General features: G+C 44.3%; 1 protein-coding gene across 2 annotated transcripts in view; it reads right to left on the bottom strand.

Annotated features, from left to right (window-relative positions):
- ITSN2 (intersectin 2) overlaps positions 1–24,200 on the bottom strand; it is a 1,173,023-nt gene that overhangs the window by 837,024 nt on the left and 311,799 nt on the right. For both annotated transcript variants that reach the window (XM_085610587.1, XM_085610588.1), the window contains exons 4-5: positions 20,232–20,295; positions 16,405–16,568 (exon numbers count right to left, since the gene is read on the bottom strand). In XM_085610587.1, coding sequence (XP_085466713.1) covers positions 16,405–16,568; positions 20,232–20,295 — 228 coding nt within the window. The remainder of the gene's footprint in view (positions 1–16,404; positions 16,569–20,231; positions 20,296–24,200) is intronic.

Below are 24,200 nucleotides of genomic sequence, written 5' to 3'. Positions count from 1 at the left end.
ATATTGAAGCCTTGACCACTTTATACAGGGTCTTTTCGGACTATAATATCAGGTGTTGATAAGTTAGTTAATCTTGTAATTCCTTTCACTTACCACACGGGATAATTGATATTTATAAATACAGACCATGCGAACGCTACTAAACCGAACGCTGAATCGCTTTTTAGGCATTTTTTTTACATACACTCGGCGACTTGTTGACTAATTCAACATGGAGCCTGCCATTTCACACTCTAACACGTGATCACGCTCCGACGCTGCGATCACGTGGCACCTCAGGACTAGAAAGTCGCATATTGACGATATGCCGGTACTCGCATTTGGAGTCCGGCGTGAGGAGGAAGCTGCGTCTTTCGGCAGCTCATTTTATACAGTCCAGAGGTAAGGAGACTTAGCATACTCTGACTTATACACGTTAGAACGTGGAATACAAGATTTCCAAAAATACAAGGTGAAATCTCGCTTAAACTACGATGCTACAATTTACTAAAGCAAAGACATGCTATATTTGTCTCTCTCTAAAATTAGATTGGGGACCACAAGTTAAAAAACATTTTTGGGAGGCTTCGTGATATCAAAGTGCAGCCCTCATTAGGAATTCCCCTCACGCCACAGGATTAGTGTGGCTTGGAATTATCGTTGCACTATAAGTATGTATATACTCACGGTTCGTTTAAACAGAGTGTTACCACTTGACAGCTTTTATTTTAAGCTCGAAGTCTTAGAGATCAACACGGATTGTATTTACCCGTTTTTGTGTTTTTCCCCCCTTCTCTCCTTCTTATATATATTTACAGACCGTAATACGAAAAAAGTGTTCAGGTCAGTGGGTCTTGATGGAGTAAGTTGGGTAGGGTAAAGAATAATCTTGACTTACTTAACTTTTGCACTATATTATTGCGTTTGAGGTTGTGTCACTGGGAGACCCCTGTAGGACTTAAATTGAAGACACCTAAGGAACAATCCATATAGAAAATATTTCCTACCACATAATCAGCCATTATCACCCGCACTTCTCACCATTCAGCACAAATGAATATTTCGGTATAACTTTCTCTCAAAGTGTGACGCGACACCTGATTACATGTCATGGATGGCACTTTTTGCATGAACAAACACCGGACTATGTGGTGTCAACAAATTAATTAGCACATTGTCTTTGTAATTACCCTGGGAGCACATTTGTTTGTAACAATAACAACGTTTGCAAGAAATCATAATAACAACAAACTCATGTAAAATATCATATAACTCTCTACCTAGCCGTGAACAAGTCGCATGTACGATCATACGAAGGCGACGAAACACGTGTTGGCTTGGGAACTACTGTACAAACGGAATTTTTAAAAAGAAGATACGAGAAAGAAACAAAAGATTGATTTATTGTGTTTCATGTGTGATCTAATTCGCTAACTGTAAACTGAAATTTTGCGTGTGCTTGGGTACATATACGTTGAAGATGCGGTGCCAGCTCTGCACGCTTGCAGACGAGATGAACATGGCAACAACCTGAATGGCCACAGTGAGACCTGCTTGCCCATGGCCATTGATTCTGCCGTACCAGCTACCAGAGGGGTGTGCAGCCACCCAGGCTCTTTCTAGGGCAGTGTGCAGGCCCCCGGGCTTTGCAGCAGGAGAGCCCCTGGGTCGGGGACAAAAGACGAGTCTTCGGGGTGTGCAGTCCTTACAACAGACTCCTGCTCCCATGTCTGGAATTACAGTGCTGAGAGGGGGACAGCCCGGCCCTGATCACAAAATATGGTGAGGTGCTCCCCCCACCCCCGGGGGCTGGGGATGACTGTGGGCATGGAGTGGCCCTCCCGCCTGCTCATGCTACTTCCCTACAATCTCAGGAAGTGGGCGGGCTGGAAGGTGCCATCAGGGGGTTGTCCCCATTTGGACGTGCCTAGACGTTGCTGAGGCGGATACAACTCCCCTGGAAAACAATCACTGCATGTGGGCTGATGGCAGCTGAAGTGACTTGTGGAGCAGGGATCTCTTACCCCCACCCCACCCTGACTCCACCGATGTAGAGATGATTCTGCAAAAGATCCAGACCTCTTGTGAATCGGTACAAACAAAAATTGGGAGGTGGCAGCAGATGTAGGCCTCCTTCGCCAGGACCTCTGTGATGTGGCCAGGAGATCACAGAGGCAGAAGGTAGAATATTGACTCTGGAAGACACAGTAGCCAACCTTAATGGGTAAGTGACAGGGCTCTTTTTCACCATCCGGATGTTGATGACCACAGCAGAGGACACAGAAAACCGACCCTGGCGCAATAACCAACGCTTCATGGGATTTCCAGGAGTACTGGCTTAAGTCCTGCTTCTCGGGGAAGCGCTGTCTTAGTGATTCGTGCAGAAGTATGCCCACCAGATTCTCGCCCAACGCCCTCATCCAGGAGCACCGCCACACCCCATCATTGGCTATTAAACTATTGGGACCGTAATAGCATATTGCGTACGGCATGCACACATGGGACCCTACACTTCCAATCCACTTGCATCATAGTATTTCTTGATTACCCGAAAATTATCCAGAAGCAGTGCAGATCCTTTGATGCTGTTAAAGCTAATATGAAGCGGAAAACATGATTTCGCCTATCTTCCCAGCGAAAGTGTAGGTGGTCCACAACTCATGATCATATATTTTGACGACCCAAGAGGAAGCGTGGGAGTGGGCGATGGAGCAGCAGGAGGTTCGCTGTTATGACCCTCCCCAACCTCCATTCCGGGGGCAGATTGGTGCAGACCATGCAGGCCCAAAGGACATTGAAACTAAGGTGGAGGACGCAATCTAGATGGGGCACAGGCACTCACCAGACTTGCCGGACAGTGATTCGGGACATTCCGGAGAACTGCAAATCCCTGGGCCACCTCCCCCCTGAGGCCTTAGGTAGACCAATATCAGCTGCGTACAATGGACTCTGAAGGTGGTGACTATCCGAAAGGATTACCTTCCATGAGGGGACATAGACCAGGCAGTGGGCCCATCGTGGGCAGTCCCTTTGGTGGTGGGCCGGCGGGGAGACAAGGCATAAGCTCCTCAAAGTAGCACCCAATGAGAAGGTGGCAAGTGATCATACAAAGGAGGAGGTCCACCTCTAATGTGCGGTCAGGTATTGAGTGGTCTATGTGTTCTTTGGGGGGAGGGAGGTTGGGCGACAGGCTTCTGGGGTAGAAGTGTGGGGTGGGTAGTGGTTGGTGGGATTTTCATTGTTTTCAGTTCTTAATTACTATAGATTTTCACATTACTCGACTGCAGGGATTCCTGGAGACTCTCATGCACCTAGACCAATGTGGTTTTATGACTCGCCAGAGTATCCTGCATTGTGTCCGACGTATCAATACTGGCTTAGCTCAAGCCCAGGAGATTCTTGGCTCTACTGCTCATGGACTTTGAAAAAACTTTAGACATGGTCGACTGGTCCTATTTGGACTATGTTCTTCGGCACATGGGATTTGCCCCTAGGTACCGAGGATATGTCCAGCTCCAATACCAGTAACCCTCGGTGCAAGTCCTTATCAATGGGGTGCTCTCTCGCACCTTTCCAATTAGATTCTGAGGCAGAGGAACTGGAATTCATCCCCAAAATTGTAATTGTTATGCCACTACTCAAGAAGGCCTCTCTACGTCCATCTATACCAGGGAGTTATCAACCCATTTTGTCATGTAGTTTCCACCAATCAGTAGGAACTGCGCTTTTGGAGGCAACAAACTTAGGATGGTGACAGACTGATTCCATGCACCCCCACAGGATATGTTATCCTTTGGACCAACTAGCTCACAGTGCAACTGATCGCCCCACCAAGCCTAAACAGAGTGCAAACAGTTCTGGCAACCACTGAACATGACAACTCTGTTCCCTCAGGAACCGTGGTGACAGATTACAAACGCTTCGCTCAAGCACTCATTCTTCCAGTCTCTCAGAGAGGAATGCAAAGAATACATTCAGGAGCGTTTTCAATATTTACTGAGCTGTAGTGATTCTTGCATAGAAGACATGTGCTGCAATTAGTAATAGACAGAAGCAGACAAAAGTTATCTTGAATGCCAACACAGTGAATAATACAAATAGGTCCGTCACCTGGTTTGGACAACTTATATACGAGTACATATAAAATATGATAACTAAGTAGCGTACTCCTCTAAGCGCAGACCCTAACCTTCATGTCTAAGGTGTAGGTGCGTGTTTTGCCAAGAAACTCCCTTATGGATGATCTATCCCCATTACCTGGTGGGTAAGAGTGTAGGACCCCGTCTTGGTCGTGAACTGGACACTCCTGACGGAGACGTCAGTCAGCTGCTAGACAAAGCTTAGGCATGCAGGGATCACTCGAAGTCAGCAGAAGTGTCTCCTCTAACTGTGTCAGGAAAGATTATATATCCTTGCCTTGGGACGAGATGGAGATGAGGCTACCATTGTTTGTGTTTTTGCAGATAGCTGCGACGCCATATGGATGCAATAACAAGCACATTTGTGTCGAGCACTTGAGGGCTTTGTCCTTAGTGCCAAGGCAGTATGAGAGCGTGCTCACGAAGTGTTCCGTGTCAGTAAGGTCGGTGTTTCCAAGAAACTAGGCCAAGAGGCACAGATGCAAATGTGTGTCAAAGTCAACGTGTCAAAGAATAGGCAACTTTAGGAAAAGGACCTTGTACATAAAAAATGGTATGAAATCCTACCGGGCCTAACTAGGGCCCATGACAAATTCTAACCTGACAGTTACTAAGTGATGAAAATTAGTCTGTGCATAGCTCCAGAAGCATTTTGTGAGCCAAATGCTATTGGTCAGTCACCAGTCTACATTCGATCATAGGGATGAAACTGAGGAAGGGGAATAGGGTGTCCGCATTCTCAGTATTATTACATCTTTTGGATGCTTTTTTAACTATCTCTGACATTCTGCTGGAGGCTGGGGATCACTAGTCGTGACAAACAGTGGATGCATTAATTTCTGTCGGAAGATGGTTTACCAGGGGTAGTTTGTTTCTTCATTTTAAAGGGAAATAATGAGGCCAAAAATGGAAAAGATTAATACTGGGTGCTTCTATAGCTCTCTCTCTTCATAGTTTGGCAACCTCTCGAAGCTCAAAAACCACTGTGTTCCAGTCATGAAGGGCCTAGGCATCTTGTCGGATCACAGCACGGGACCTAACAAGCACATTTCTGCAATAATGAAAGCGGTCAATTTCATATTGACCTCACCGGGAACATCATGCTTATTTCTGGATTTGTATGCACCATTTCATTCAATCCAGAATTTCACCTAGATTTGACTATGCGAACGCTCTGTACCTAGATGTTCGGAGTATACTGAATCTCTCACAAAATGGCTTTCGCCCCCGCCACAGCACCGAGTCGGCACTGCTGGCGGTAATTGAGGATATCGATGGCAGCCTAGATGTTGGGAACTCGGCAGTCTTGATTCTGTTGGATTTAAGTGCCGCTTTTGACACTATTTCCCATGACGTCCTCTTAGGCAGGCTGCATGACATCGGGGTCAGGGGGCTGGCCTTTACCTGGTTCTGTTCTTTTTTGGAAAGCAGAACTTTTCGAGTTGCTGTACCACCATACCACTCGCAGGTGCATGCCATCAAGCACGGGGTCCCTCAGGACTCGATATTGAGCCCTGCACTGTTCAACATTTATGTTCAACCCCTAGCAATGGTTGCCAAAAGTAGAGGGATGTCATTGGTATCTTATGCCGATGACACCCAGCTAGTTATTGCCTTTTCAAAAAACTGTAAAAACAACCTTTTTAAATTTAAAGAGGATCTGTTAGCGATCTCAGACTGGATGACAACCAATTGCTTGCAGCTTAATGCTGCCAAGTCGGAAATTCTTGTGCTAGGGGAGAGACAGTGCTCTCAGGTGAGAACAGTAGTGGCCGGATAAACTCAAACCAGCGCCACTGCCCAAAGAGGCGGTTAAGAATCTGGGCTTCTGGATGGATAGGGACCTTTCATCTGATACACAATCTGGGCGCCAATAAATCGTGTATCTTACGCCTTCAACGAATTCAGAATGCCGTGGCTCAGGCTTTGTTGGCATTTCCCAAGTCCTGCTCGGTATCTAATCTTTTACCTAAGTTGCATTGGCTGCCTATAGCCAAAAGAATTCAGTTTAAGTCCTTGCGTTAAGCCCACAATATTTTGACACAACAAGGCCCTCCGATCTTAATGGACCTGTTAGTCCAGTACATCCCGAATCGCCCCCTCCGCTCTGCCAACTCGGGATTGACCTGTACCCCTCGTTTTCAAAGAGTCAGAGCTGGTGGACGTTCTTTTAAGGTCCCGGCGGCCCACCTCTGGAATTCCCTCCCAATCCCTATCAGAGGACTCCAGAATCATTTGATCTTTCAAAAGGCTTTAAAGACTTGGCTCTTCCCGGCGTAATCTGGTCTGTATTGGTTGGAGCAGTCTTCTGGCACTTGTCCTTTGGGAAGCGCTGGGACGCTCGGTTGCTGGGGCAGTTATGCGCTGTATAAATCCGTAAATAAATAAATAAATTAACCCAACTTCATATGGGGTAATGGAAAGTCAGCACTGTTACCAAACTCTGCCAAAACACTCAGTATTCTGAACTCAGTGCGAAGATGCCACAAGTAGTGACCAGGTGCCATGTAAAATGAAATAATATAACATAACTCAGAACATGAGCTTGGTCCTTTTCAGAGAAGGCGAGCCTCTATCTAATGCTACCATTTGGGTCAGAATAAAATTCAAAATGTGTAATCATGATTCACAAGGCAATCCAGGAACTGGCCTACTGGGCTTCAGGGAGATTGTTGAGCAACATAAGATGGGCCAGTGCCTCTCATACATCAGTCTTATTTTTGCAAAAGTAGATCTCGCAGTTGCTCTTGAAAAAATGATTTCTTGAAAACGAACTTTATTGAGTTTCAGCCAGCAAAACTGGCCTAGGTGGACACATAGCACACACATAGGACATGACAGTATATAGTATACCCGCCACACAGGGCGGAGACCTCTTGCTAATACATCGTAATGCACAAAAAGAAGGACCACAGCCACAAGTTCATAAGTAACTAAGCTAGTTGACCCAGCCAATTCCCCCACATCCGCCCATGTTTCTGGGGGCAACCACAGGCTTCAAACACCACTCACTTCTGCTGCGTGTACCAGTCAACTCCCCTCCTCCACTCCAAAAGGGTAGGGGGCCTTGGAGACAACCAATGTGTCATGATGTCCCTTTTCGCTACCAGGAGAGCTGTGCCTAGAATGCCCTTTCCACGCTCGTTCCCCTGGAGCCCTCGAACAACCCCAAGAGAATCAATATGGAAGAAAGCGGGACTTCCCATCCCAGCACCCCCGACAGCTCACTGATCACCTATTACTCTCCATTTCTGGGGGAAATCCATCAGTGAAAGCTCCAGGTAACAGGCAGGATCAGACCATTCTCCGTTGAACTAATCGTGGAGGACGAGGAGATGGGAGGCCAGGTAGTAGAGGTGGAAACTGGTCATCCCCAAGCCGGAGTTATAAGGCCCCCTCTGGCAGTGTGCGAAGGCCATACGCGCTCATGAGTCCCGCCACAGGAATGTCTTGATTTTGTCATCCAAAACAAAGAACCATGTTCGGGGTAAGGAAATCGGCAGGTCTTGAAAGACGTAGAGAAAGCGCGGGAGAATCATCATTTTGAAGAGGGCAATGTGCACCGGGACGTTGATGGGGGAGGGCCCGCCACCTGGCAAGGTACGATTTCACTTTTTGGACTAGAGGTTGGAGGTTGAGGGCCCAGGTGAGTTCGGATGGTAGGGAGACCCATATGCCTTTATATCTGAAACTGAGATGGCGGAGAAGGATGTTCGTCTGCCAGTCGAAGCAGTCTCTGGGATGGCGCCAGGGGAAACTACTTAGAGGGGCTCACCTGCAGTCCTGACGCTGCCCTGAAGCGTCCCAGCAACTGGAGACATCTGGGTCCACTCATCGCCAGGCGTGCAAAGTAAAGCTGGACGTAGTCCGCATATAGCGCGATACAGTCTTCATGCCTCCTCGCCCCAGGCCCAGCCCACATACTGGGGGTTCATGCATGTAAGTTGGACCAGAGGCTTTATCACAGGGCGAAGAGGAGGGGAGACGGGCAGCTCTGTCTGGTCCCTCCCGAAAACATCCGAGAGAACCAGACTGACCCGGACTCGGGTTGTGAGATTGGAATATAGGACTCAGACCATGCGAGGTCAGGCGGCTGACAGTGAGTCAGGGCCACGTGGAGCCAGCGTATTCAGTGCCTCGCGCTGCGGGATGGCATGAAGCCCATTGGTCGGGCTGCACCAGCTCGTCTACAACACGCTTAAGCCTGTTGGCGAGTAAGGATGCAAAGATTTTGACCTCACAGTTCAGGAGCGATAGCTGTCTGTACATGACATGGATGGGGTTTGCTTCTTAGGTCTTACAACGATCGTTGTGGATGGCAATTCCAGTGGGAAGAACACGGTGCGGCAAGCCTCCTTGTATAGTGACAAACGGTGGGGGTGAGGGTCTCCCGGAACGCGGTATAGTATTCCATGGGGTAGACTTCCAGGCCCGGGGTTTTCCCAGGTGTGATGCAGGCAATGCCTTTCCAATCTCCTTTGCCGTGAAGGGTTTGTCCAACAGATGGGCGTCTGATATCGGCAACTTGAAAAGGGGTCGAGTCTCGGAATGATCTGGACACAGCCATGCTCCTGTCTATCAGGTGGGCATACAATGTGTGGTAGTGCTGGGCAAAGGCTTGGGCGACCCAGCGTCTCTGTTGAGGGTGGCTGCCGCCTTCCAGGATCTCGGGAACAATCTTGTTGACTTGCTGATGGGAGACCAACCAGTTGAGCAGCTTCCTGTTTTTATCTCCCCATCCATAGATCTGGGCCGTCGTAGCCTCCCAGAGGTGCTTAGGTGCCTCGGGAGAGTGTAGTCAGATATCTTCACAGACAAGACTTAACTGCCAAGTGATCCATGCTTGAGGGTCGGACTCCCAACTGTTGCTTGAGGAGCAGCGCCTGAGCTTCTTATCAGGTGATGAGAGCGGAACGATCGCATTCCAGAGCTTTGACATAATTTCTGGCGGAGCCCCAGAGCTCTGCCCTCTATGGGCCAGGCAAAGCAGGCCAACCAAGGACACTGGGAAGCCCCACCTGCGCGGTACAGGTCATGTAGCACAGCCTTGTACCGCGCTTAGTATAGACATCTTGAGGATCGCGGGATCGTGGCCCCAGCTCACTGAGGGAGGGAAGTCAAGCGGTCCACCGTGGTTAGCCTTAACCCCCGGGAGCCAAGCGGCGTGGTCTGGAGGGTGCCACAGTAGTGTCTGAACCGGTCTCTGTACCACCCAAGCAAGGTTGAGCCCTCCCGCCAATAGTTTCAGGAGTGGCAGTGGGGATCCCAGCAGGGGGCAGGGGGGCTGGATCAGGTGTCAATGGTAGGAGCGCAGGGGGAAGCACCACGCTGGTCTCAGAGTCTGCACTGAGGTTGCACAGCAGCACTGAGGCCAAAATAGCCCTCCCATGCCTGAGATGCGCAGACAAGCAACAGCATGGCAGGCCCCTTACTGCTTCAGGCGTCTCACTCTGGGCAGAGATGGGCCAGTGCGGGATGCCCGTGAGGAATCAGGCTCCTCCAATCACAGACGCAACTCGGGCCGATGCCCCGACCTCCTTCGTGAGCTGCTGGAGCAGCGCGGGCCCAGGCGAGTGTTGATTAAGGGGTTAGAGTCGGTTAAAGGGGATAGTGGATTAGCGGCACTAAGATGCAACCGCCATGTTGGCCTGCTTGGCCACACACCCTGCTCCTTGAAAATGTACGGGTACAAACTATGGAATTTCCTCTACACTCTACAGGTGAAAAGTGCCAGAGTGATGTCAGAAACATCCCTGAACATTATCCTGAAGTAGTCACTGCACAGCTTGTCAGGTAGTCACATCTATTAATGAAATGGCCTGTTTGCTTAAGACAATTCACAGGATCTTCATATGTGAGTGGCACGGTTTATTAAATAAAAAAAATAAAAAAACATAGTATACAATACACTGTTCAGTGACGTTGTGGAAAATTTGGGGGGGAAAAAAACATGTGCTTGGTTTACTGCATATCACAGATTTTTGACCCTATGCTCTACTATAGAGTCTCTACAGTAAAATTAGAGATTTTGGTCCTCCATCTTCATGTTAGCCAGTTTTTGGTTGAATAATTGTTGACTTTTTGGTTAGGATTCTCTCTGCAAGAGTGGTGCTGTATGTCCAGGCCATTGGAGGTACTGGAATGTAGGGTGCTCAGTAACCCCCTTGGGTTGTTGTTTACTGTTTACGAATCCTCATGAAAGAGAGCATTAACTCAACTTTATTACTGGCGGCTTCTGGCGGATGAAGGTATATTGTGAAAAAAGCGTATAAGAAATCTGGAACCCCATTTCAATTAGGAAGGAAAGACAAAGAATCCGCTATGAATTACACAAAGTATGCAGGATATTAAAATTAAAATACATAGTGGCACTATATTTTAATCAAGTTCAGATTTGTTTTCTGAATTCATAAGAGTGCCGAGGCATGTACACAAAAATGAAGGGATATTTATAGATGGTATCACTACAGGGAAATTACTCCACCAACGTATTTGTGTTACAATGGAATATTAAATGAGCAGTAGCCTCCTAGGCAGCCAGACAGGAGTGGGAAGATCCACCACCCACAAATAAATTTGTTTGGATGTGAAAGATTTGTTTTGTATTGGTAGTTATATAGCACTTTACATATATATATTTTTGAGGCCTTAAGACTCAGTTTCAGCTTCAATCACAAAGATACTACAAAAGGAGACAGGTCTTCTGAATATATATATATATATATATATATATATATATATATATATATATATATACACATACACATACATACACACACACAAAGGGAATTTGTGCAGTAAATACATCTTTTTTTGAATCTATGCAAAAAAAAGATTCACTCCCCGACGCCAAAAATAGAGGACATGAAGATTAGTTCCTTGCTCCATTACTTAGGCCCACATTACAAGTGGACGTTTAATACATCTTTGGGGGAGGGCAAGAGTTTGTGTCCAAATCGGTATGCGAGGCCTTATTGTGAGTTACTTGGAGGGGGCAACTGCAGTAGGTTAAACCTGATGGAATTTGTCTCAGCAAAAAGACCCTAAATCTAGGAAATTAGAAAACTGTAACAGTAACACAGATTTCCACTTATGTCCTATTCCATAAAGGGCCTATAGCAAACTCCCTGTAATCTTACAGTAACAATGCCACCCAGAATTACTGATACCCATGGTATTGGCAATACGGTCTGTGATATTCACACACAGCCATTACTGCAGTGATTGTAACGGATGTCTCAGTGGCAAAAAAGGAACTGAAATGGGTGTGTTAGCAAATTAGGTTTCTGACTCTACTAAAAGTATATGTGAATCAGGCTCTAAACATAGGGCCTATGATTTGCAAAGATTTTCGACTTTCACAGATTACCGTGCACACATCTATTCCTCTATGCATACTTCAGCTGATTGCCCTACCGTGATGAATCTCCTGAAATGATCACCATGGTATAGATTTGCACATTTTCTTCTCCTCCCCATGGATAACGTGTTCTGGGTGGAGAAAACCCGTTGCCTACACCCAGGGAATTAGTTCGGGTTTACTTTCTTCTTCCCATCCTGGAAAAGTAGCTATTGCCTTTTCAAGAGTAGCTTCCTGTGCACATCTAGTGAGGTAAAGACCAGCAAAAAGTTTACCAATAAGAATTCTCACAAATGCAAGCTTGCTGATAGTCACTTTATTTTGCACAGCCGGCTGTGCTTAACATCCATTGCACCCACATCTCTGAAATCAGCAGGGAAGTCAATACTCCATGCTTGCGGATTGTCAACCCTTTCGGCTATGCAGTGCAAGATTTGTTTAATATGTTCATCATTAGAAACGATATAGAATGTTTGATGGCCATAATAGAAAGGTCCGGGTAATCCAAAAACGATAGCATTTCTGAATGAACAACAAATGTAAACAAATTAGTGGGTTTTAATTATGTCTTTCAAATAATTGGACAAACATTTCCTTCCTAAGAGAACACATATAAGATCATTAATGACTGGTGGTACGGCTCCCAGGCCGACCCAGCTTTTGCTATGGAGAGGTGGGCAATGGGTGACACGCTACTTCTACATCTTTCTTACAGTGGGGCAGAACTTCCCCCTGCGACACGGGTGGTGATATAACTGTTGCGGTGCTCCCATCCAAAGAATGGGGTGAAGGGGGAAACTGACACGAGAAACTCCCTTGTGGCTTGGCACCTTATTTCACCAGGTCGCCCAGTTGGAAGGATTTCCAAAGTGGGATGATATTGGGGTGTCCACACAAGGCAATGTACTAAAGGGACTAGTCTTGAAGTCCTTTCAGGAACTGCAGTCGGAGTTTCAGCTTCACCGCAGTCAGTTCTATAGGTATCTCCAGCTCCGCCATGCTATATCCACATACCTACAAGACCTTCAGGAGCTGCCAGAATTCAGCCCTTTGGAGGGCAAATTCTTAATGGGTGACCTAGGCATGCATAAAAATCACACAAATGTATCAATCACTGATCCCACATGGCACCACGTCCTTGCCCGCCCTTTGGGTGTCATGACAGGGAGACATTGGTGAGATGAACGATGATGACTGGACAGAAGCTCTGGGGTTCCCACCAGTGCCTAATTTGAGCAGGTGCTATCCAGTGCTCAGCACCGGCATCTAATCCTCACCACTTGTGCTCACAGCACCAGTTAAGGACACTCATTTGGAAGGCAGGTGATTTTCCACAGAATCACAGAATGTTGACCCACGCCGAGACTCGAACCTGGTTCCCCAGCTCCGAAATCAGCAGCTGTAGCCATTAGGCCAAGTCCTCTCCAGAATAATAAGTGCCGCGGCTCTAGTCATGAGGCAGTTTGCCCCAGCACATTTCTCCTGTTAGAGTTGCCTCCTGAGGAGAGCCCCAGCACTTTTTATTTGACAAATTAACCACTGGTTCCCACGCAAAATGTCTAGCTCCTCACGCCTCGGCCTAATTCAGCTCAAACTCAGTCTGTTTTTGGAAGAGGGACGGGTGCTGGACCCTACCCAGTATGGCTTCCAGGGGGGACACAGTACGAAGTCTGCTCTCCTTAAATTCACTGAAGAAATCAAGACTACACTGGATCAGGGAGGAAAAGCTGCCATTATTATGCTAGACCTCTCTGCGGCCTTCGATACGGTCCAGTATGTCTTACTGATGGACCGGCTGCAAGAGATTGGATTAAAGGGGACGGCCTGGAAATTAGTCAAATCGTTCCTAGCCAACAGAGTACAGACAGTCACATTTGGAGACTTCACTGCCAAATCTTTATCCCTTCCTTGTGGAGTCCCTCAGGGGTCTTCCATGAGTCCAACTCTTTTTAATATATATGTGTCGCAGCTAGCTCCCCTGATTGAATCCTTTGGGTTCAGTCTGACTTCTTACGCTGATGACACCCAGATTGTAGTATCAATGCTTCCAGATGGAATACAGGAGACGGCGTCCTGCTTCCATGAGTGCATGACAGCGGTGGGCAGTTGGATGGCCCATAATTGCCTCAAACTTAATCCAATAAAACGGAGGTGGTACTTTCCGGCAATGATCCAAATTTCTGGATCCCGGCATGGTGGCCGGACTCACTTGGTCCTCTTCCAACTCCCACTAGGAAGGTAAAAAATATAGGAGTCGTAATAGACAACAAACTCTCTTTTAAGAATCAAGTAAATGCAGTGGTCTCAGCCACATCGTACACTCTGAAATCCTGCAAAAAAATGTTGCCTTTCCTACCTGAAGACAGCCAAAAAACAGTCATTACTGCCTTAGCCATGTCCAGACTGGATTATTGCAACAGCCTATATCTAAATATCCAGGAGGGGCTTATGAAAAATCTCCAGCTCCTGCAGAATGCAGCTGCCAGACTGCTTTCTGGCATTCCAAAATATACCTCAATCTCAGCGGAGATTAGAAGGCTACACTGGCTGCCTGTCAGAAAGCGAGTTTTGTTTAAGGCTCTGTGTGTGGTCCATAAGTCGCTCCATGGAAACGGAGCCCTTCACTTGATTCAGCGCTTCCGCTGGTATGTACCTAGAAGATCATTGCACTTCTCAGAAGCAAAATTAGTTTAAGTACCCTTCGTAAAAAAAGCTAACTGGGGTGGCAGAAGCTTTTTGGTCGGTGCAGCCAAGGCATGGAATGACGTCCCTTTGCCTCTCAGATGCATGACAAAACTATTGGACTTTAGGAAGGCCTTGAAAACATGGTTGTTCACTGCCTAATGACTACTTGCATCCCCGCCGCGCTGAGGCCACCGCAGGACATCAAATACAGCGCCAGGACACCTTTGGGTAGCAGTTGCGCTCTATAAATGTCAATATCATCAACGTATCTTCACAGCGCCTATTACACCTGACAACGCTTCTGGTGCATGGACACGATTGAATCCCCTACCTGCCTTAGGTGTGGGATAGACAAGGGTTCCTTCATACAAAAAGTGTGGGATTGTCCATCCCTGCAGGGCTTCTGGTAACGGGTGACATCCTGCCTTGCGGATGTTCTTTCTTGGGAAATCCCTCTAGATCCCAAACTAATATTCCTCCATAGTACAGAGGGCCTTGGCGGGAGCCGCTATAAGCAGCACTTGTTATTTCTGGAGCTAACATTGGCCAAACGAGACATCGCTAAAATATGGAAAGCAATACTTTCGTATGGAAAAGAGGCTTGCACCACTGTATGGGTCTTGAAATAGGGGTATTTCAGGCCAGGGGCTACTAACACCCAAAGATATGGCAACGCTGGGCACTATATAGAGGTGTGATCCTGGACGGCACATTGGCTGCCCATCTGGACATTGACATACGAACATTTGAATATAACATCTAGAATCATTGATCTTCTGTAAAAATATTCTTGCGATGAGGAACTATTAAAGACATTCAGAGGGTCGGGGAGGGAATGTGCCAGTTTGTTTGTTTTTGAATTCCTTAACTCTTTCCGTGCTCATGACGGAACCACGCCGTCATGAGCCACGGTTGCCGTGTGCTCATAACGTGTGGTTCCGTCATGCTGCGGCCGTTGGCAGCCGCGCCGCCCACGCGGCGCTAATTCCCCGCCTGTGCGGGCGATTAGCGCCGTGGGCGGAGTCATGACGGAACCACTCCGTCATGAGCACAGCCCAACCGTGGCTCATGACGGAGTGGCTCCGTCATGAGCACCGCACCACCGCACTGCCCCCCCCGCACCCCCCAGCGCTGCGGCGGAATTGCCGCCGCAGCGAAGGGGTTAAGGGTATGTCTTTTATTGCATGCTACTTTATTATGCAAGCCATCACAGCCATGCTTCATTGTAAAACCCAATAAAATTTGTTTCCAAAAAAAAAAAAAGAGAACATATATTTTGGACACAGTCTATGTGACAAACAGGATTCAAGCTTGTACTCACTATTCACTTGTGGTTATAGCTTGTACTCACTATTCACTTGTGGTTATAGAGAGGCAACAAGTATTCCAAATGGTAAAAGCAGTGCATTTATTACAGTATTATAGCAGTTCCTTATAACAAGACATGCTTTCTTCTGAGAAGTGCTGATGCTGTTCCATTAGAAGAATAGCAAAGATGGTGAAAAGAGCTTGCACGTTTCCAAAAATAAAAGTGATATCAAATAATAATTTCCATATGGTGGTGGAAAGGAGCTGCTCAGACAAGACGGGATGAAAACATTTACGAAGGAACCTTGCCTACAGGACATAGAAAGATGTCACATCTGAACCCTAAGAGAGCACATTAACTGTGTTGTACAAGAGCCTGGTTGTCAACAGAACAATATAAGGCATAATTCATTTCATCTAACAGACATGTAAATAAAAAGATTAAGAGCTGAACCTATAAGTGGATGACTGATAATGGTTGCATTACCAACATTTAATCAATTCTCATACATTTCTGAAGAATGACTTTCGTGCCAGAATGGTCATTTGTAAAACAAGAAAATCTAAAAGATACCTCTTTATGCAGAGAACGTTGAAGTAAAGTTGGCAATATTGATAAAATCTCTGACGCTATGAACATTCCCCAAGATTTTTGTAATACCACTAAGGCTTGAAAAGGGATGCAACGAAGCCACTGTTCAGATTATAAAGTATGTAATGGATTATTAATGAGACTTTAAAAGGGAAAACGATAATCTTTTCTTTTTTCTGCATACAAGGATTATGTTAATAATTTATGTGGAAAGCCCGTTATCTTTTTTGCTACAGAAATCATATTTATTGTACCTTTATCACTGAACATCAACTTTAAACAAAGGAACTCTCTTGTCATTACATAATTTTACCAAAATCAAGCTAAGGATTAATACGAACCATATCGAGCAGACATCAGAGGAGAGAGCCCTGGAGGTTGCTTCATCAAAGGGGGGAGGATAGTAGGCAGGGGCTGACCCTGTAGCTTTAGCTTGATGAGTTTCATAGCAATGGAAAACTCCTGCCGGTCCATCTTCCCATCTTTGTTCAAGTCTGCGAGGGTCCTGAAGAGGACACATTTCGAAGATGCAGTTTAAAGGAGGACTAACACTGATCAACAGTGCTTCAAACATACACTCATATAAAAGACACTTATTACAATCACGATTCCCATGCGTCACTTGTTGCATGTATGGCTTTATATATCAAGATGCCCACAATGATCATACAAGGCTTGTAATTACGTCATCTTGACAATATATTGCTTTCTTCTATTCAGAGATAAATCAAATATGTTTGTTGGGTAAAGTTTCCTTTTAAGACTTCATTACAAAAACACAATATTCTAAGTGAAAGCACCTAAAACTACTAACAGAACAGACTTCATAAACTGTGTTTCAGTATTTCAAGCTCGAAAGTTACCGGGTGACAGTCATCAGGAAAACCAGTGACAAGAATTGGGATTTCATCTAGCAATACAATGCATTTTGGGTTCTGCAGTCATGAATCCTTAATTGAACTACTTGACCTACAGGATGTAGGTCTACACTTTGACACCTGTTTGATATATTGTGTGTGTTATCGTTCGTTAATTTAAGTGGAAATTGATCTTATAAGTCCCTCTTGAAGCACTTTCTCTCTGACGATTCTATAATGATTTTCATTTTGATCAGATCTATCTGAGGTAACACCTATTGTTTGCACCGGTTAGAGATTCTGCCAGTTGTAAATTAAGTGTGAGCCAGAACTATGTATTTAAACTTACAAATGTATGCAAAATAACATTCAAGAAAGCACGGGGTTTACAGCGACATACTGCACATCATTCATATAAGATCAGCTCGTTAAAGAGGAATGTATGTACACAGCACCTAGAAGCTCATCTGTTTCTGTATTTTAAGGCCAGGGTAGGGCCCGAAAGCATAGGGGTCAGAAACACTAACAGCAGTAAGACAGGCTAGTACTTTTAAAAGGCAGGCAAAGGGATTTTGTGTCTTAACTATGTCTTGTTAACAGTTAGTGTAATAGGCCGGTACAAAATATGTCCACCAATAACCTGGGACGAACAGAGATAAGCCAGGAGTTTCTATACTAGTGGCCAAATATTTAAGTTACAGAGTACAGCTTGGTGCAACACGGTAGTGTTGCTGGGGTCTGCCAGCTAGGAGTGAACAAAGTGGTGCAACCCAATCCTACTTCCATTTCTGCAGGTATGCCTGAGCCGACAGGTGAACTAAAAACAAACCCCATAGTACCTGGCCTTCCAAAGAGGAGACAAGAATGCATTAAACTTAGTATTTGTTTCCGGATCCAGACCATTCGTGACAGTTTTTAATTTGAGAATTTCATTATAGACCGTTTGACTGATGCTTCTTGCAAAATCATATTCCTCATACTATTTAAGTCACTTCTGAGCTGAAAAAAATCTGTATAATAGCAGGTGTGAACCTAGACAGTCACCAAAAACTCCTACGTATAGTGTAAAAATTATGATATTTACAATAAAAGTGTCATTCAATTATTTATAAAAGCCTAATTGGACAATGGTTACACTGTGTGTCCCCATGGATCATACTTTCCTAAACAAAACTATGTATTCACAGTTTGTCTAGCTTGACGCAATCATTTCACAGCATATGATTTGTAAACAAAATTAATAAAATTCATAATAAACAGTGTTAAAAAAAAATGTAATTAGACAAGTTGGCTAAAACCCAGTAGATATAAAAAAAAACACTGTTTGACAGAACATATTTTTAAAACTTATGATGATAAAAATATATTAGCACAGTTTAACACAGTTTAGCAATGCACAATTTTAAGTAGCAATGGACTTTGCCCTAATTGTCCACACCCATCCTAAGTATTTGGCAACTGCTACGAATATAGGGAATGAAATATTCGTACGCAATATTCTTTCAGCTGCCAGACTACATCTTGTCCCCAAAAGCTTACATATGGGCCTTAGCCAAACTCTACGAGGATTCTTGTAGGCTGGACAGGCAAATAACATGTGCGCAACAGATTAGTTAGGGGCCGAACAGCAAGGAAACTTACTCTCATCAAGTTTAGTCCACCTCGAAGTGAAAGACCTTAGCGGCAACGAACACACTCTCAGCTGAAAATAAAGCTTCCTGTCTAAACGTTTAGTGACAGTATCCCAATATGGTTCATAGGTCGAGATGGGTTTGAATCCCAAGAATTTACCTGTTAAGGAGGATGCTTCACTTGCACTAAAGACACTTAATGAGACCATCTCCCAATATTTCTCTTTTAAAAACTTCTTAGTTGGAAAGCAAGCCGAAGTAGGTTCGTCCCAGAGTGTTGACATTCCAATTTTAACTAAGATGTTTTTCACGCCACACAGCCAGCTAATTTTATGAAAGGTATCAGCTTTTATAATATCCAAGAAACCTTCAGCATAATCTTTCAATTCCGGTGTTGTCCACAATCTTCGCCAGTATAGCACGGTGCGTAGCTTTGCAATATCCTGAAGAGGTTTCCTCCCAAGATCATGGAAGAGCGGACAAAGCGGTGTACTTTGTGGAAGATTGGTAATGCCTCTCAGGAACTTATTTTCAGATGAGCTTAGTTTCGACAAGTTCTCTAGCCCCCAAAGTTCTACGCCATACAATGCAGAGCTTACCACTTTAGAGTCGTAAACTTGGAGCACTAGTTTAATGGGTTTCCTCAAAGACCTATTGTGCTCAAGGCGTAGAGCCCCTGACAACTGCCGATGTTTCAGGGTGGCCATGTCAATCTGGTGATTCCACTTTAAATCATTCTGAATATTCACCCCTAGGTATGTAAAGTCCCTAACTTGTTCCAGGGGACGACTATACATTAAAATGCCACCTTTAAAAACTTTAGGTTGATTAAATATCATGAGTTTCGTTTTTGACATGTTGACTTCGAGTCCCCGAGCGGAGCAGAACTCCTCAAATACTCTCAGGGCCCTTTGGAGCCCACTCGGGGACTTCGAAATTATCAGAGTGTCATCAGCAAACATTAAAATTGGGATTTTAATCCCTGCCAAAACCGGAGCATCTGTATTGACTCTAGCCATACAATCAACTATCCCATTTATGAACACAGTAAATAATGTCGGGCCATGACACACCCCTGACGCACCCCACACTCAACCGGAAAAGAATCAGTCACCTGACCCTGTGAGCCCCAGCGTATTGTTGCATAGTTGCCCTCATGCAATCTCTTTAGGAGCGTCAAAAGTTCAGCGGATAGACCTAAATCTTGAAGAGTCGACCATAGCCTAGAGCGGGGGACGAGATCGAAGGCCGATTTTAGGTCCACAAAGGCAGCATACATGCTCATATGCACGCGGTCTCTGTTATTTTGAGACATGGCATAGCCTCATTTTGATTTTGTAAAAACTCTAATAAACTCCTTTAGAATTCCCCTTCAATGCTAACCACCCAATCATTCAGTAGGTGTTTAGTCTTTTGATTACTGTCACACAGGCAGGACAGACTTAAGAAGGAAATGTAACCATATAACATTTACTTCCTATTCTTTATGCATTTTCCGGTACATACCATTGCCACACGCTTTTTTAAGAATTTACCACACATGACTTTCGAATTGGAAGATGAAAAAAAAGCAATATACAAAAATAAGACATAAGCTCCGAAACAGCGTTTAAACCCACAATGTTACGCAAACTGTACGAACAGTTTCCGCAACTGGATGGAAAAAAAAGATAGCATTACCATATTTCAGCAAGAACAGGAGCAGCTAGGCCAGATTGTAAGAAGAAGTTACGAGCTTGATCTCCTGCAAAAAAAACAGAAATATGTCTGGATTTCATTGTGTTAGCGGTGGTAATACAAATATAAGCATACTTCTTCGTTTCTTCAAAAATGCTTCTCTATAATGAATTTTGCTTTATCGGTGTTATTCAACGTCAGCTGCTGCATTGAGACCATTTGTGCACAAGTATGGAGTCTATAGATTTCATCACGTTCATGTTATTAAATCATAAATGTGGTTGGCAGCACCCCAAAAGATTAATTAGCCACATTTACACTCCGATTCATCATTGTACGACTTCCTGCTTACTACATAATAAGACGTGACTAAGAAAAAACAGGGAGCACAAAACAAAAAAAATAATAATAAAATAACAGTCGGTATGTTATTTATCCTTCAATGCTTTGAAATAATTGTTTCCTACGTTATTGCTGATAATTTATAAAGTAAGGCGGATGATGATAAGAAAATGTATCATCTTCCTGGCAACAATGCCTCATTCAAAGAAGACCTCACAGAGTCCTTCATCGACCTGTTCCTCTTATCCAATGATTTTCTGTTTCTGTGTTACCTAGCCTTCCACTGAGGCAAAGGTTGAATCAAACCGTAATCACACTGATATCCCTCCTGAAAATAATTGGTCTACAGCAAAACTGACAGGGGGTGACCCCACAATGGCTGACTGGTGTGACACGACAAATCCCTTTCCTCCTAGACCGTCGATCTTCCAATTACCTAAAACAAGGTAAAGATTTTAACACAGTATTAGACACCTCTTGAGCCCATTCTGTTTGGAGCCACACAACCTTTAACTGGGGATTTTTTGTTTATGGCGGATCCCGGTGTGGGGGGGGGGGTGGGGGGGGGGGGGGGTATTGGGGAACAGGGAGGATGGAGGTGGGAAGGAAGGGGGTGGGAGTGTTGGGAGGTTTTACAAGATTTATAGCGAAAGTCTACGACTCTGTACCGCCTTGTATTGCTCTGATTTTGTGAAATACTAAAGAAATTCAAAACGTAACTGGAGGATTCAAAACCGGTCTTTGACAAAAATTTGCAAACAGGTTCTTGAACAGGACAGAAACTACATAAATTATGCTTATCTCAGCAATTACTCCAGACTGGAGGAGCTTTTAGGTCGAACCTGGGCAGCGGATGCGCTGCTCTGCAAGACATGCTGTACTAGAGTATGGACTTGAAGCTCCACCCACTCTCTGCCCATATTTTTCATTGGCTTGTGTCATTGTCCTTTGTAAATGCTGGCTTCTGATTCGTTAATAGGCTTATTAGTCCCCGCCCCCTTAGCACCACCTTGTCTTCATTTGTAACCTCTCATGAGGACTGGCCCTTTTACTTCTGTTGTAACACGGTATGTGTTATTTAGTCTGTAAGCACTATTTTCTATGATGAGTTTCTGCACGACATGCTTTCCTGCAACATTCAGCGCACCATTTCACTTTCCAAGCAGCCCGGGACAATGGCGGCCGCTTCTTCGCAAGGAAATAGGTCTCGCATTTACAAGAGTGTGAGCTATTGGCATTTTATTTATGTGTTAATTAGCAAAACAGATACATAAAAGGCATTGTCATTTACAATGCCAATAGCTTAACCTCTAGCAAATGTGAGACCTATTGCATTGCAAAATGCTTCTTGCTAAATGATTACATTCATCTCTGAAATCACAGCAACTGCAACAGACCTTCAAGCCTAACCTCACCATGCAGCGGTTTCAATATCAATTGGCAAAGGCCGTTATATACCGCCATGTAGGACATAATGAAACCTAAACTATTTTTTGTTTAAAGACCTTCTGTTGAGAGAAGTGGTCAAAAACATGATTTAACATTATTTCGTAAAAATATACTACAGAGTGGATGTGACAACATTTGGACAGAGACAAGGCAGCAGCGAAAGTGGAGTATTTTTTGCTCAAATGTAAAAATAAAATCGGACTTATTGACAATTATGATGACACATGGGTAAACTAGAAGCTCAGCTCTAGGCCCATGCCAAAAGAGCACTTCAATACCCTAAACACTGTAATATAATTGAACACATAATCCCATCCAAATCATTGATATACTTATACTGATGTACCTACAGTTCTTGAGCTGTATTTCCGTAAATAATGCCTGTAAGGTAGGTCCGCCAATTTTCTCATTTGGAAAAAAAATGTACTGGTTACCTGCAGCACTGTTCTCTTATTTGGAAAGTGATCAACATTAACTGCACTCCAGAAAATGTAAATTGTCTGCATAATTTAGTACTTCCATATTTATAGGTATGGGCAGGATTAAAACCTAAGAAAATGAGGTATTTCATATGACACTTTTACATTTCCTTGATGTAGCAATTTTGTCTTTCTTTGTGGAATCCCCAGATATTTTCACCTTTTTTTGGGACAAGGTTTGGAGGCATTTTGACTAGGGACACTGTTGAGACTGCCATCCAGTCACAGTGTGTGTACTCTCTCCCTAAAAAATTAAGTCAAATTAACTACAGTAATCCGTTTATTTAACTTTGAAATAAAGCACAGCAACTTGGTACAGGAATTTAACCAGTGACATAGAAGCTCAATGTCAGTGTGCATATACACCATTCGTCGCTAAACCTGAGCCTGAAATCTAAACACTGCGTTTAACCCATGGCAGAGGTATGAGAAAACCTACATTCAAGTAATACTCAAGTAACTCCTATGTTTGTCTTGTTCATGTGCTTAATTTGTTAAAGTGGTAAAGGTAACTGTTAAAACGATTATATTCCTACAGTGGCCACCTACAAAGTACTATGTAGGTAAATGTAACTTTCTTAAACGAAAAGACTGTCATTAAAAGTTCATTTTAAAGAACTGATCAGGAACAGCTAGCTAATACATTTAACATTTATTACTAATATCTATCAAAAAATCTTGTTAAATGTTGAAGGGAGTTTTTGATAAATATTTTGTCAACAAAACTTAACGTAATTTCATAACATAAAGCTACTCCTGTAAGCAGGAGGACTAAGAGTGGAATCACTGGCCATTTATCTTGTACAGAGCAGTCAGGAAGACAGGTGGCAGCCATAAACCCCATGCATTGGCCTGGCTTATTCACATATAGACACTAAACATGAGTTAATGTGAAGGAGACTTCTGAATAGGGGATATCTCTCTGCTCCCAGTTGGGTAACAATGTCTTTTCAGAACAGCCAAAGATGGTGAATCATGGTTTCCAAAAAACAGGTCTTGGGAGAAGTTTGGGAGTCAGAATCCGGACATCATAAACAAGGGGTCAGGGATAGTTTGCAGGCAGACAAGCTGGACCTGCTGCAAAGGAGGGAAGACTAGTTTGTAGGAGAGCCGAAGGGACTGCACTAGCATTATCATAAATCATTGGCTAGTATACAGGATAAAAATGGAAAACCATCACAATACATCTTTACCTGAGGAAGACTCACAATAAGGAGGATTCTGTGTGGACCAGATTAAGAAGGACTGAGGAGCTAAGGAATTGTTCCCGTGGGTGTGGGAGAACCAACTATCCAGTTGTAAGTAGACTGCACTGACTGGATACAAACCTGAGGAACCCTGTTAGGTCTCCCTGTAAAAGGTCAGGGATAGCTGTCATTTTTTTGCTTCTGGAGAAAGAGTACAGGGCATGAAAGCTCCCGAAAGGGATATGACCTAAATGGCTACAAGTTGCTGATTTATCCTACACTGCTGTTTTTTTTTTTTTATAAGAACTTTGAAGGCATCACATTGTGGTAAATAAAAATTCCTTTACCTGGACTGAATTTGATACATAATCATAATAAAATAGCTCAGTAAAATGAGAGGCAGAATCCGTGATATTAGAGTTTCTGAATGGGCTTTATTCCAATAATCGATTATAATCGGATGCTTCAAGTTCCATCACCACGGGGTTCAGGAAGTGAAGTACATACTTTATTGA

Source organism: Triturus cristatus, chromosome 6 (genome assembly GCF_964204655.1).
Source record: "Triturus cristatus chromosome 6, aTriCri1.1, whole genome shotgun sequence".
NCBI lineage: Eukaryota > Metazoa > Chordata > Amphibia > Caudata > Salamandridae > Triturus > Triturus cristatus.
The sequence above is the reverse complement of the archived record's forward strand: the minus strand, read 5'-3'. Positions and strand labels throughout refer to the sequence as shown.